The sequence below is a fragment of the Copadichromis virginalis genome, linkage group LG23 (genome assembly GCF_057382275.1).
Source record: "Copadichromis virginalis isolate Kocher_CV1m ecotype Utaka linkage group LG23, C_Virginalis_male_GT1.1, whole genome shotgun sequence".
In the NCBI taxonomy this organism is placed as follows: Eukaryota; Metazoa; Chordata; class Actinopteri; order Cichliformes; family Cichlidae; genus Copadichromis; species Copadichromis virginalis.
The window spans coordinates 51636274-51651296 of record NC_140639.1 but is presented as its reverse complement, the minus strand read 5'-3'; the positions used below and the strand labels follow the sequence as shown (position 1 = coordinate 51651296).

General features: G+C 45.0%; 1 protein-coding gene across 2 annotated transcripts in view; it reads right to left on the bottom strand.

Moving 5' to 3' along the window:
• The window catches only part of hecw2b (HECT, C2 and WW domain containing E3 ubiquitin protein ligase 2b), a 73827-nt gene that overhangs the window by 31622 nt on the left and 27182 nt on the right, over positions 1-15023 (bottom strand). For both annotated transcript variants that reach the window (XM_085449327.1, XM_085449326.1), the window contains 4 exons: positions 6873-7015; positions 6257-6357; positions 3456-4351; positions 3129-3270 (listed from right to left, as the gene is read on the bottom strand). In XM_085449327.1, the coding sequence (XP_085305453.1) occupies positions 3129-3270; positions 3456-4351; positions 6257-6357; positions 6873-7015 (1282 nt within the window). The remainder of the gene's footprint in view (positions 1-3128; positions 3271-3455; positions 4352-6256; positions 6358-6872; positions 7016-15023) is intronic.

Here is a 15023-nt window from a genome sequence, read left to right as displayed (position 1 = left end):
TGATCCACTTATGGAGGGCTGAATTTAAAGACACTCCAAAAGTCCAAGTGAAAAATTGATGCGGCAAGCTAGTTCATTTTGCTGAAATCTTATTGCAGCAACTCAGAAAGGTACCTGACAATGTTGGGGCATGCTCCTAATGAGACGACAGATGGTGTCCTGGGGAATCCCTTCCCAGATCTGGACCAGGGAATCACTGAGCTCCTGAACAGACTGAGGTGCAACCTGATAGCGTCAGATGGATTGAAACATAATGTCCCAATGGTGCTCTGTTGTATTTAGGACAGGTTAACATGTGGGCTGGTCAATGGTAACAGTTCCTTTATCCTCCAGGAACTGCCAGCATACTCTCACCACATTATCCCAGGTATTATCATGCAACAAGAGAAACATAGGACCCACTCCACCAGTGTAGGCACTTAGAATGGTTCCAAGGATTTCATCGTGATGTCAAATGGCAGTTGGGGTCCCGTTGTCTGACTTTTAGAGGTCTGTGCGTCTCTCCATGGACATGCCTCCCCAAACCACCACTGACCCATCATCAAACTGATCATGCTGAACAATGCTACAGGTAGCATCATATTTGGAAATCATGTATCGGTATTTCAGGAGCAGGACCACGCCTCCTAACATGCTCCTTCCAGTTGTCATCTATAAATGTTCCTCAAGTTTGGCAAGCTGTTCATTCTCGTTTACTTGCCCCACCCTCCCTCCTTCCTTGTTCTCAATTCTTTAACTTCTTCACTTCTATTTAGTGCATGAGGATCTGCCAGGCCCGGGAGCCGTCGCCAGTCCCCTTCGAGGCCTTCCCCAAACCGCAGCTCAATACATGTCCAAGCATCACCTTTACCTACCAAAACACTGTCAAACCTAAAATGAGGACGTGGGCCCAGCTAGTGAAGTATAAATATACTCCATGGCTTCTACTGAAGAGAGTTCAGTAGACGACGTGGGCTCTCATGCCACCCTCATAAAGTCTGTTTCTGATTGTTGTCACTGAAATTCACACCAATGACTTGCTGGAAATCCTTTTGTAGGGCTCTGGCAGTGCTCATCCTGTTCCTCCTTGCACAAAGGAGCAGACGCTGGTATTGCCAATGGGTTAGGAACCTTGTATCAGCTGGTTCAGCTCTCCTAGAGTAACTATCTCCTGGAATCACTTCCATGCTGTTGAGACCATGCTAGGAGCAAGCCTTCTGGCAATGGCACATATTGATGTGCCATCCTGGACCGGATGGCAATTTAATACGTCCGTTTCTGTCAGTATGGAATTGACGTATTGATTTCGTATTGAATATGTCATTCCTTTATTGGACTACCTTTGCAAAGTCTGTAGGGTCCAGACATCGACCCTAGCCAAATGCATAACCAGTGAAAAACGGTCCAAAAAGAAATGAGGATGTGGAGACGCAGATAATCGACAAGTAGTTTGATGGTGTCGTACCCTTGTGGGGAGATTAGGACTGTTCTGCCCTGTGTCAGTCTGGATGAATACCTGCTGTTAGTAGCTCCTTTACTTGTCCTGCCAGGTCATTGAGTGCTGTTAGTATAGAGGTAGAGGCAGTAGAGGGGCACTATTTGTGATCAACTATGAAAAGGTCACTATTGTGACCTTTAACTTTTGTGATAATTAGACCAATTAAAGTAAAAAGATGAGTTTTGGTGCAGTTTTTGGTGCATAAATACTACATGCAATAGTGAGCAGACTGTTGTGTATTGAAATGTATAATATAATGCCCTGTATACTCATAATGGTAATAGGGGTAGCATGAGGATTGGGTTGGGGCCTTTCTGTATGGAGTGTGTATGTTTTCGTCATGGCTCCTCCCACAGTCCAAACATATGCAGTAAGTGGAGTTAGTCTGTCTTCATGCATGCTCAATCATCCAGTTAAGGAAATCAGTTAGTCGGTGGTGCTGGTGTCATTCTGCAGATGTTTATAAGGTTGGGGAAACCTTCAGTCAGCTGAAACTGAAGAACCGATGATTCTAAATTGTCCATAGGTGTGAATGTGGAACATGACTACGGATGATGTCTGTCTGTGTTGACCCTGCGACAGACTGGCGATCTGTCTTGGGTGTACCCCACCTGTAATCTTATCACAACTTGGATAGCCCTCCCATAGCCCCAAAGTTTGATAAGTGGAAAGAGAATGCATGGATGGATGGAAGCTTAATAATTATAAAAATAATAATAATAAGAAGAAAATATTTGTGTCTGGAGTTGAAATGGTCAAAAGAACATTTGGTTAAACTTTTGCTCAGTGCCTTGGATATGGGTTTTTACATATGGATTTGTTGATCTGGTTAGATGTGCAAAGGTTATGTTAAACTTTCACATTGTTACACATGAAACCACTCACATTTAATGTAAAAAATATAATTACTATAATCATTAAAAGATCAGGCTGAAAATCTGAAATGTCCTGATATACATGGCCAAGGTTTTTATTTTTAAAAATGCATTTCTTACACTCTACATACTTGAATAATATGTAATGCCTGGATGAATTAAACTCCTCTGGTATGGACAGATCTATTGCTCAAGATAGCTGCATTACAGAAGCAGAAAAATTATTCAATATGTTGTTAAAGAATTAGGTTTGTTACACATGAGGATAAAACTACAGCAGAATGTTAAGACTTGTATTCTTGTTCTTACAGTATGTGAACAATGTGGACCCAAAACAGTACAAACAGAAAACTGCGTAACATGATGACGAGCAGACAAAAGCTGAGGGTACAAATAAACATGGAGACACTTGCAGAAAGTGAACATACAGGTGCAAGCAACTGGGAGATCGTGGCTGAGGAAAGTAGAGCTGAATAAAACACATAAAAAAGTTTATCAAAATAAAACAGCAAATAACATACGAAGGAACAGTTATAACTATAAAACCTGAAGACTAAACAGAGTATAAAAAGCAGACAAAACCTGCAACCGGAGATTTGCACAATCAAATGAAAAACTATGAGTGAAAACAAAAGGAGTCCTTTGAATGTATTTGGTACTCCTGTATTTTTTCTGTTTCTTTTTGTATACTTTATATAATAAAAAATGAAATCGTGTTTGAAACTTTTTTTCAGTGCCTTTAGCAAAACTTTGAAACTTTTTGTGACAGAACCTACCAGCTTTAGATGTCATGCTTCTTCCTTGCTCAGCCATGCAGGTGGATAGCGAAGGTGGTGCTGGCCCATTTGCCTCACTGCTTGATGGCTCCCCCGGTTCCTCCTCTGCCTTTGGAACAACTGCTTTTCTTGTTCTCACTTCCTGAAAAAAATGAGAGAGGAAACATGCAGGGGTGAAGCTTTGTCAAAGCTCTTGTCAAGATGACAGTGATTGTCAGCAATGAACTATTGATAATTTATAGTTTCACTTCAGCTTTTAAAGGTAATCTGCCACATGTAGAACCAATATTAAAGAGGGATGATGCTCCTAAAGTCACAGTGCCTCACCTGAATGGGTGAAAGAGGACCAAGTGAGGGATTGCAGTGTACTTCTGGGTTTTTCCCAGTCCTGATGCTGTGCTCCTGACTTGGACATTCCCCTGGAGATTCTCCAGATCTGACTTCAGCTGCCTCAGCCCTTGATACCTGAGATGAGTTGGAAGCTGTAGCAGTTTCTCCAACAACCTGTGCAGCCATTGTTCTGGCAGCTTCTTCAATTCTATCTGCTGATTGTCGTGTCTGTATTGGGAGTGCAGCAGCACCTTCTTGTGCTCCTGCTCCAGCTTCAGGCCCTGCAGTGTTGGCTCCAGACTGAGCACCAGCAGAAGAACCTGCCTCTCCCGTGGCCTGAACTCCAGGCCCTGCCTCACATGAGCCCTGTGACTCGCCTTTTGAACCACTGCTCCCCTGTGGAGACTCAGGTGTAGCTGAGTTGGTATTCTGCTGTGTCTTTGTTTCCAGCGATTGATCCCAGTGCTGCCCAGCTCCTTCCTCATCCTCATCTGAGTCAATGTGTAGCATGGCACTGAGCCGTGTGTCTGTGGGAAAGCTGGAGCTGAGCTTTGGTAATGGCCCTGCTGCAGGTCGGTCCCCAATGCTCCTGGGACCTTCGAGAGAATCTAGGTAGTCATTAAGTGACACCTGCCTTTGGGTGAAGCTGCCAAGAGCCACAGGAAGCAGATTCACCTCTCCCACTTGCCCAGGCTCCTGCCACACACTGTCATCGCCATAGTAACATGAACCATTAACATATAAGGAGCCCTCATCAGAACCAATGCGAGAAGGTCCACATGTAGCACCTAAAGACGAGGAGAGCTGATGGAGATCTTCGTCGTCAGAGGGACTCCCAGGGTCACCATTCATCACACCACCCAGGATCGTTCCCAGAGGGTCTGGCGAAGCTTCTAGAGCAGAAAAGAGGATGGATGAGAAGGACAGGATGTGACAACTGAGAGATAAATAACGTGTGCTTTCATGACATGTTAGCAGAACAAAAACAACACCTCCCACTTCCTCGTCTTCTTCCGGCTGTTTCTGTTAGGGGTTGCCACGGGGGAACATCTTATTCCATCTCGCTCTATCTCTAGCATCCTCCTCTGTCACACCAATTGTTTGCATGTGCTCCTTCACAACATCCATGAATCTTCTCTGTGGTCTCTGTGGGTGCTGGTCACGCCCAGAGAAAACCTTAGCATCTTCAGCTCTGTCACCTCCAGCTCGGCCTCGTGTCTTTTTGTCACTGTCTCCAAACCACTCACCGTGTAGACCAGGTTTCGCTACAATCTTCTAAACGTACTCTTTCATTCTTGCTGCTATTGTAACAAATCACACCGTGACACCCATCTCTATACACTCCACTCTGCTTGCCCCTATCTTGTTCACCGCTCTTGTGTACTGTCCGTGGCTTTGGAAGGTTGACCACAGGTACTTGAACACACCCTGCTCCTCACTATTACGCCTTTCTTATTTACACACATGTATTTTATCTTGTTTTCACTGACTTTCATTCCTCTTCTCTCCACAGCATGCCTCCACATGCATGTGGCATGTGGATCTTGGTCATTTTTTTGGCATGTTTTTATGGCCCTCGCAGTGCTTTTGTTTTTACATTTTGCAACACACCGCTGCTGCCCAGAGTTCCACAGGAACTCAAGAGGAGACATCAGGCCAGAGCAAGAGTTAAAACAAGGAGAAGGGAATATAAATCCCCTGTTCCATCAGTCATCATAGGGAATGTGAGGTCTCTGACTAATAAGATGGAGCTGATAAAACATCAGAGGCAGTATTGGGAGGCAGCTTATTATGCATGGAGGCATGGCTGCACTCAGTGCCACCGGCTTCGTCATCTGGCTTTTTCACTGCTCGGGCCAACAGAGAGGCCAAGCTGAGCAGTTAGAGGAAAGGTGGAGGGATTGCAGTGTTTATTAATGAAAGGTGGTGTATTCCAGGATATGTTACTGTGAAGGAACATCTCTCCTCACCTAACGTTAAACTTTTAGCTGTCAGTGTGCGCCCATATTATTTATCGCAGGAATTCTCCTCCACTATATTAACTTTTTTTTGTACCACCATCAGCTAATGGTGCAGCAGCGTGTAACATCATACATGCAACTGTTGATGGCCTATAGTGTAAACACACAGAGGCATTGATCACCATCAGTGGTTATTTTAACCATGTCAGTCTAGACTCCACTCTGCCAACTTTCCAGCTGCATGTGGACTGTAAAACACAGGACAAACGAACAGTTCTCTCTACAACTTCTGTTCCCTTTCAGTCGATTCACTCGGTACAACACATAAGGCTGGGACATATATACACGTCCCGCAGAGCAGCCACCGAACTGGAATCGGACCACCACCACCTTAGTGTGCAGCAGACCAAGCAGACAGGACAGTATGAGCCACCGAAGGGGCTGTAACATCCAATCGATAAAACCAAAGCAAACCAAAGTGTGCGAGTGAAAGTTCATATCCACAGACTCAATGGGTTCAAACGGGGGCTACAAACGGCCTCCAGCACCAAAGATAAGTCCCAAGCAGGGACACTGGACTTAAGCACAGGTCTCAGCCAGCGAACCCCTTTCAGAAAACATATGGCAAGGGGATGTGCACCTGGTGTCACCCCATCAAAGCCAACATGACAAGCAAATATAGCCGCTAGACAGACCTTAACTGTTGAAAATGAAAGGCCCGTATTCAGCAGCTCCTGCAGGAATGTCAAAACATCCACAATAGAGCACTGAAATGAGTATGGAGGTCCTGGCACCATTGCTCGAAGGCTCACCATTTGTAAGCGTACACATACACACCTTCTTGTCCAGCTGAAGTGATGTCCACTCTGAACATAAGCTGCCCGCTCACATGGTCCATAGGAAGACGACGACACAGGCTGTAGCTGACTGTCTGATCACTGCACACACATAAACAATTGTTTTGTCCCTACTGACAAACACCTACTAGCATTTCAATACGGTACAGAAAACAAGCTCTCTTTCCTCAGCACACTGATCTCAATTCAATCAACAATCTGCATCAACTACATTCTGCTGATTTATATGCAGTTTTCCACAATGGGGAATTTATTGGTAATTTCTGTGCAACTTGCCTGGAGACTGACAATTGTTGTTAACACTGCACAAACTGTATGCCATCATTGCTTACTTAAATTAATGCCTGACCAGCAAGCTGGTTGGGAATTATGGATAGGTACTGACTGAACTACATAACTACTACCCTCCAGAGAAGGTTGCTCTTTCTGTCTTAAAGAACAACCTTCTATGAAAGAAACGTAAAAAAAAAAAGTACAACACACGTGACACCGTCACTGACGCTGAGTCTGACTGACTTTCCTTGCACAGTTGTTTTGTCCTTTACCTGTTTTTGGTTCTGAACCCATCTCACGTTTGGCTCTGCGTGCCAACTTACTCAGCAGCTGGCCGTTCCAGAAGTCTCCGGATGGGGATGATCAGCTGGCCCAGGAAGCGCTTGATGATTGGCCGGCTCTTGGCAAACTTGTCCTTCACCTCAATCTCCAGCACATCAGTTATCAAAGCCACAAATGTATATTTCTAAAGAAAGAGTAAATAGCAAAATGCTGGAAAGTTTAGTATATTTATACAGTTTTGCTTGCATTACATAAAGTTAATTATTGACTCTGCCCAGTGACTCTACCTGGCCTACCACTTCTCAGTTGCTGTCGTTCCTAATCATTTCTACTAACAGTTGACTGCAGAATATTTACAGTGGGGCAAAAAAGTATTTAGTCAGCCACCGATTGTGCAAGTTCCCCCACCTAAAATGATGACAGAGGTCAGTAATTTGCACCAGAGGTACACTTCAACTGTGAGAGACAGAATGTGAAAAAAAAAATCCATGAATCCACATGGTAGGATTTGTAAAGAATTTATTCTGGTCGATTCTAGCACCAGTTTTCTACAGAACGTTGTTGGAAATTAAAGAAAAGGGCAGACTTCCATCAAATATGAATTCTGCAAACATTAATCTCCTGCTAAAACCAGGCAAAGACCCTGTATATCCCTCAAGCTATCGTCCAATATCCCTTATAAATGTAGACCTTAAAATAATCTGCAAAGCTCTCTCAAAGAGACTGGAGAAAATAACCCCCCTCTTAATTCATCCTGACCAAACTGGTTTCATAAAAGGCAGGCACTCATCAACAAATACACGTAGATTACTTAATTTGATAGACTACTCATACAGTAAAAACCTAGAAACTACAATATTCTCTTTAGACGCAGAAAAAGCATTCGACAGAGTTAACTGGAAATTTCTATTTGCAACTTTACACAAATTTGGTTTTGGATCCTCTTTCATAAACTGGTTAAAAATATTATATAACTCCCCAACAGCTTGTGTTAGAACAAATGACCAGACATCCTCCAGCTTCTGTCTCTTGAGGGGCACCAGGCAGGGATGCCCACTCTCCCCTTCACTATTTGCAATTTTTATTGAACCACTAGCAGCAGCAATTAGACAGAATTCAGTAATTAAGGGCATAAAATGCAAGAACGTGGAACATAAAATCAGCCTTTATGCGGATGATGTGTTACTCTTTCTCCAAAATTCACAAACCAATATCTCTGGGGTGATTGAATTGATAAACTCTTTTGCAAGAATATCAGATTACTCAATTAACTGGTCAAAATCTACAGTCCTACCGATTAATTGCTCCTTCCATAATTCCTCTTCTACACCACTGCAATCGGGAAATATAAAATATTTAGGTATTAATGTTTCTCCCAAGCTTGCAGATCTAACTAAATTAAACCATATCCCACTTTTAAAGAAGGTAGAAGATGATCTGGCTAGATGGAAATGTCTACCCATATCACTCATGGGAAGGGTTGCCGCTATAAAAATGATGGTCTTACCAAAAATAAATTATTTATTCTCAATGATCCCAACTAAACCGCCACAAGATTGGTTCAGATCTCTAGATTCATGTATGTCCAAATTCCTTTGGAAAAATAAACCCCCACGTATAAGCTTAAAAACACTACAAAAGACCAAGGATAAAGGAGGACTAGAACTGCCTAACTTTCAGCACTACTTCTTAGCCAACAGGCTTCAGTTTATCTCAGGATGGCTAAAACACACCCTCTTAGATGAACCTTGGCTAGATGTAGAACAAGCACTTTGCAATAATCTAGAGATCTCAGACCTACCATTTATCAGCTCAAACATCCAACGACATGAATGCTTTAAAAGCATCAACATCAGCTCTTCTCTGACAGCATGGTGGGAGTTTCTAAAATTGACGGCGTCTTCATTAATCCCATGCAAACGTACACCTATCTGGAACAACCCTGACATATTACAAAACAATAATATGATAAACTTTTCAGATTGGAGTGATAAAGGAATCAAATATTTAGAACATATACTAGAAGGAACAGAATTTATTTCATTTGACGGACTAGTTACACAATATGGGATCAACAAGAAAAGATTTTTAGAATATCAACAAATTAAATCCATAGTAAAAAAGAAATTTAAACCGGGTCAAGTTGAACTACAAACACCACCAAGTGTGGTTCAATTTCTTACTCTTAAAACCCCCAAATTACTATCCAAAATATACAGAATGCTTTCTAAAACAGATGAATCAATATCACTTCCTATTGCAAAATGGGAAGCGGATTTATCAGTTAACTTAGACCTAAACTTCTGGTCTCAGATTTGCTTAAAAACCTTTCATCTAATTAGAAATCCCAGTCTTCAATTAATTCAATACAAAATATTACATAGAGTGCACTATACAGGTCATCGGATGTTCAAGATGGGCTTTACGTCTACCAACAACTGCTCACACTGCCAAACCAATTCACCGGACAATTATATCCACGCTCTTTGGTTCTGTCCACCAGTGCAGAAGTTTTGGCGCGAGATATGTGAAGACTTATCGAAGTGTCTGAAATGTAACATTCCAACTTCCCCCTTAGTGTGTTTGTTGGGCAGCTTAGATAATGTCACTTCAGAAAAGAATACAGCCCATATGGTTTTCACTGCCCTATGCATAGCCAAGAAAACAGTCCTCATGAACTGGAAAAATAAAAATAATCTTAATTCTAACCAATATAGAAATTATCTATTAGATTACATTAGTCTTGATACAGCCTCTGCCACCACATCAGATCAATTGCTCTGGGCTCCTTTGATCAGCTCCATCACCTAGTGGGGGTGGGGGGTCATAGTTTGGTCCCGCCTTCACTGTTGTGATTGGTGTGGGGGTAGGGACAGGCTTAGGGCGTCGGGGGGTTCCCCGGAGGCATCTTCCTTGGGGGGCTCAACCCGGGATAGCGGTCATGTCCGGTTAGGGGCTCTGTTGGCTCTCAGGTGACTGTTTCCTCGCGGCTGCGTGCAGCGGGGCTAGGGGAGGGTCTGTGCTGACGGACGTGGGTTACTGACCTGGTAGCCTGGCTGCCCCTGGGTGGGTCCGGGATGGGCGTGAGGTTCTGGGGGCGCTCCGTCTCTGGGCTGGGACCCGGACCGGGCCTCGGGGGCTTGGGTCCTGGTTGGTGTGTTGCCGGGGTTGTGGGCGGGTGGGTGCATGGGGGCCCAGCCCTGGAGCAGGGTGCCGCCGGTGCATCGAGCCACCTGGGGGGCTCTTCAACTGGTGGGGGAGATTGTCACATCTTGCAGGAGCTTTCCTCTCCTCAGGAGCTCCCTCTGCAGGAGGGGGAGATACAGGAGAGGTGGAGGAAGATCTCAGCCTGGGTGTTTATTGTCTTATGTAGTCTGGAAGATGAGTGGATGGTGGGGTGGGTGCAGTTTTCTCTGTGGTGGGGTTGGGTGGACTGTCCCAGGCTCTGTGGGGCCGGGCGGCGCTGCTGCGCTGGGCCCCGGTCTGGATGGGCCTGGGCCCCCTTTCCCTGGCGGGTCGCGGAGTGTGGGGGTGCCTACTGGGGTCAGCGGGGGAGCTGGCCCCAGGGAGGGGTCACTTGCCCCTCCCTTCCTTCCCTCCCCATCTCCAGCTGCCTCCCTCTTCCCGCTCCACCACAACCACCCACACATGCAGGGCCTTGGAGTAGGGGTATGTCACCAGAGGAGACAGAGGAGAGGAGGCTACCCCCCCCTCTGTCCCCTTCTGGCTGCCTCTGCCTCAATTTTATCCCACAACTTAGACATTCACATTACTCACACTCTCATTACACATACATATAGGATCTTGGGGGTGGGCACGATACACGGAGTCCAAAGTACCATCAGGGTGTACACCCCACCCCTGGCATCGTTGCCCACCTCTCAATTTTAAATACACATAGACATTGAGGGCTAGCAGGAGGGACCATGCGCTTACCTGCTGCTCTCTGGCAGGTAGCTCCAAGCCCTCCTGGGTTTTAAATGCACCTTAGAACACACATGCATCAACACTACAATGAGCGGGTGGAGGGAGGTTTGGAGTCTTCTCTCACCCCCATTCTCTGCGACCTGCTGGAGCAGGGGGGGCTAGGAGGAGGAGTTGGCCGTCCGACTGCGGTCTGGAGTGTGGAGCCTTCCTGCTGCTGCGGAGTCGGGGCGGTCTGCCTCCCCCCACCGCAGGGAAAAGGGAAACACCACCTGGGTCTGGGTGCAGTTCCCCCCTCCAGGGGCGGGGGCACCTAGACCCGGTTTGTAGAGTACGCTTGGGGAGTGTGATTGTGTGTACAGCGTCTCTTTATGTCTGTCTCCACGTTGGTTGAGTGTGGAGTAAGTGCATATGAGCGCATGAGGGTGGGAATGGATGTTTGTATCTGTGTGTGCCTGTATGTCTGTGTCTATATGTCAGGTTGGGTGTCAGGCGCCACCTCTCTGGGGACATCTCAGGCCCTCCAAGGTTTGGAGGCCTATCTCCCCCTACCACCACTTCCCCTGCCAGTGGCGGACTCCCTCAGACATCGGTGCGTTGGTGGTTCTTTGTGTTCGGGGATGGGCGTCCAGGTACACACCGGCTCACTCCTTGGCGGCCGCTTATCGGGGCCTGGAGCCTGGGGCTCGCTCGGGCCACTTCGGAGGTGGGGTGCCCCCGGCCTCTCGGCCTGGGGCTCGGTCACTCAGGCGCAGCTGGCTGCCGGCGGAGCTCACGGGCGCGTCACTGCAACTCCCCCTGGCTTCTGCTCCGCGGCTGCTGAGTGAGCCCTCATCTGGGACTCTCCTCAGCTCTTTCTGGGATAGTGGTGCTGCTGCCCCTCTGTTAGTCTTCCTTGGTCTCTTGTGTTCTGGGGGCCTCTGGATGTCTGGAGTCTTGATCTCCTCCATACCTGCTTCACGCCCTGGAGGACGGGGCTGTGGCCCCCCCACACCCTCTAGCAGATTATTACATGAAGGAACCTTTTAAAAAACAAAAAACAAGCGCGTCCATGCTCACAGGTGTACACACGGGTGATCACACCCACAAACTACACCCTTTTTGGCTCCTACCTCAAAGCACACTGTGTTCTGTTGATCTTATGTGCTGCACAATAATGTTTAACATTTAGTATTTACTGTCATATTCCCATATATCATTGTGATGTTGTTTATTCTATTACTCTTGTTCTCTTCTGCTTGCTTTCTTTTTTCTTTCTCAGCAGGTGATCCAGGTGATTGATATATGCATTTTTTTTTCTCTGCCCGTTCTGTTGGTTTTTGTCTTTTGCCCTTCTCCCCCGTCCCTCTTCTCAGCTGTTTCTCTTTCCCTCTTTCTTTCTCCCCTTCTTTCCCCCAGTCAAGTCTGTCCCGTATTCAGTAAGTGAAAATAAAATAAACAATAAAAGGTGAATCAAATGGACCATTACGGCAAGGCTGGGATGGTCAGTTTGGTAAAGTAAATCCGTTGGGCATCTTTCTTTGCCTTTAGACAACAATTCTGATGCAAAAGAGCCAAACGGGACAGGCAAAAAAAAAAAAAAAAAAAAAAAAATATTTATTCGTAAATCAGGGTGGAAAATAAGTATTTGGTCAATAACAAAAATACAACTCAATACTTTGTAACATAACCTTTGTTGGCAATAACAGAGGTCAAACGTTTACTATAGGTCTTTACCAGGTTTGCACACACAGTAGCTGGTATTTTGGCCCATTCCTCCATGCAGATCTTCTCGAGAGCAGTGATGTTTTGGGGCTGTCGCCGAGCAACACGGACTTTCAACTCCCGCCACAGATTTTCTATGGGGTTGAGGTCTGGAGACTGGCTAGGCCACTCCAGGACTTTCAAATGCTTCTTACGGAGCCACTCCTTTGTTGCCCGGGCGGTGTGTTTTGGATCATGTTGGAAGACCCAGCCTCGTTTCATCTTCAAAGTTCTCACTGATGGAAGGAGGTTTTGGCTCAAAATCTCACGATACATGGCCCCATTCATTCTGTCCTTAACACGGATTAGTCGTCCTGTCCCCTTGGCAGAAAAACAGCCCCATAGCATGATGTTTCCACCCCCATGCTTCACAGTAGGTATGGTGTTCTTGGGATGCAACTCAGTATTCTTCTTCCTCCAAACACAACGAGTTGAGTTTATACCAAAAAGTTCTACTTTGGTTTCATCTGACCACATGACATTCTCCCAATTTTTTCACACCAAGCTGCTTGCCTATTGTAGATTCACTCTTCCCAGTCTGGTGCAGGTCTACAATACTTTTCCTGGTGTCCTTCGAAAGCTCTTTGGTCTTGGCCATGGCGGAGTTTGGAGTCTGACTGTTTGAGGCTGTGGACAGGTGTCTTTTATACAGATGATGAGTTCAAACAGGTGTCATTCATACAGGTAACGAGTGGGGGACAGAAAAGCTTCTTACAGAAGACGTTACAGGTCTGTGAGAGCCAGAGATTTTCCTTGTTTGAGGTGACCAAATACTTATTTTCCACCCTAATTTACGAATAAATTCTTTACAAATCCTACCATGTGGATTCATGGATTTTTTTTTCACATTCTGTGTCTCACAGTTGAAGTGTACCTCTGGTGCAAATTACTGACCTCTGTCATCATTTTAGGTGGGGGAACTTGCACAATCGGTGGCTGACTAAATACTTTTTTGCCCCACTGTAGTAGCAAGTAAATTTCTCAACTGAAATATTGCACAGGTGCCATTCTATCACAGTACCACACTGGAATTTACTGGAATGACAGTATTACATAGCTGGCATGGTGGATTCAAACAGAACAAAGTAAAAAAGCTGCTTCAAAATGAAAACAGTGAAGGGAGAAAAGAAGAGGACAAAGCAAGGATTAACCTGGGACAAGGATTTACAGAGTTTTAGGATTTAAGGGGCTTAAAAACAGAAACCCAGGAGTTATCATCTAACTGATGGCTAAGTAACAAACCATGCCATATATATATATATATATATATATATATATATATATATATATATTAGGGGTGCAACGATACACAAAATTCACGGTTCGGTTCGGTTCGATACTTTGGTGTCACGGTTCGATATTTTTTCGATACAAAAAAATGTTCAAGCATTTTTAATTTGTCATTTATTAAAATTATAAATATATATTTTAACTCAAAAGTACAGTTTTTAAATTTAACCCTAACCCTTGTGTGTGTTTTTTATTTTGACAGCGAATGCGCACCTGCGGACCACTTATGTGCAGCCCTGGTTATTTAGCTCGTCATATTGCAGCCACAGAAATTCTTTTGTCCATGAAACCATAAAGCTGCACTTTCTTTTTGCCTTATAGTCTGATTTGTCATAACTTCTCCGTTTTGTGGTAAGCTTTTCTTTGGCTGTCACTTCTTCACCCTGACCTGTCTTATTTGGCTCAGCAGAACTGAAATGCTTTTACACGCTCACTCACATAAGCTCAGCGATTCTCTGCGCGATCAACCTCTCACATGTTTAAGCTGCGGGAGATTTCACTTGTCATGTTTGCATAGTAAGCTAACGATTAATAAGACGATGTCAGAGGAATTGGTGCGCAAATTATCATCACTCACAGATCAGTGCTGTCGCTCTCTATACACAGTTCGCACGATTGCAAAGTGAAAGCAAAAAAACAAGCGCAAATTCAAACGCGACTTCAATATGTCACATATTGACAGTGGCTCACCGATGCCAATGACATAATTACCCAGCTACATTTCTGAAAGAATGCAAAAGCATTGACATATATTTTTCCTACAATAGCCCGACGGGCAGGGCAGAGATAGAATTTTGGTAGCCCGACTGAAAAAATCGCTAGCTCCGGGACGTCGGGCTAGCGATATTGCAAGCCCTGTATCTGATTGAGGAATCACTCATCTTTGGAAAAGAGAGTTTATTACAGAGAAATGGCTCTTTCCAAAATAAAAGCTATACTATCCGCTTCTTCTGGGCTATATTCTCAGCAGCATAAGGAGAATCATGTGCTAACAGCTGTCTAAATGACTCGGCTAAAGTTAGTAGCATGCTTGCTTTTTTTTGTCTGCTTCCACTTGTCTTTGCACTAGGATGATGTCGGCGTAAATGTGCAGTCATATTCGTTGTGTTCCCACTAGTGCTTTCAGGTTAATCTCGTTGAAATGACCTTAACGCCACAACACGGCAAATCTCCGTTAACGAGCTACCGCCGATCGCCCCGTGCATGGGGCTAGACGGCCAACACGTTAACGAGCT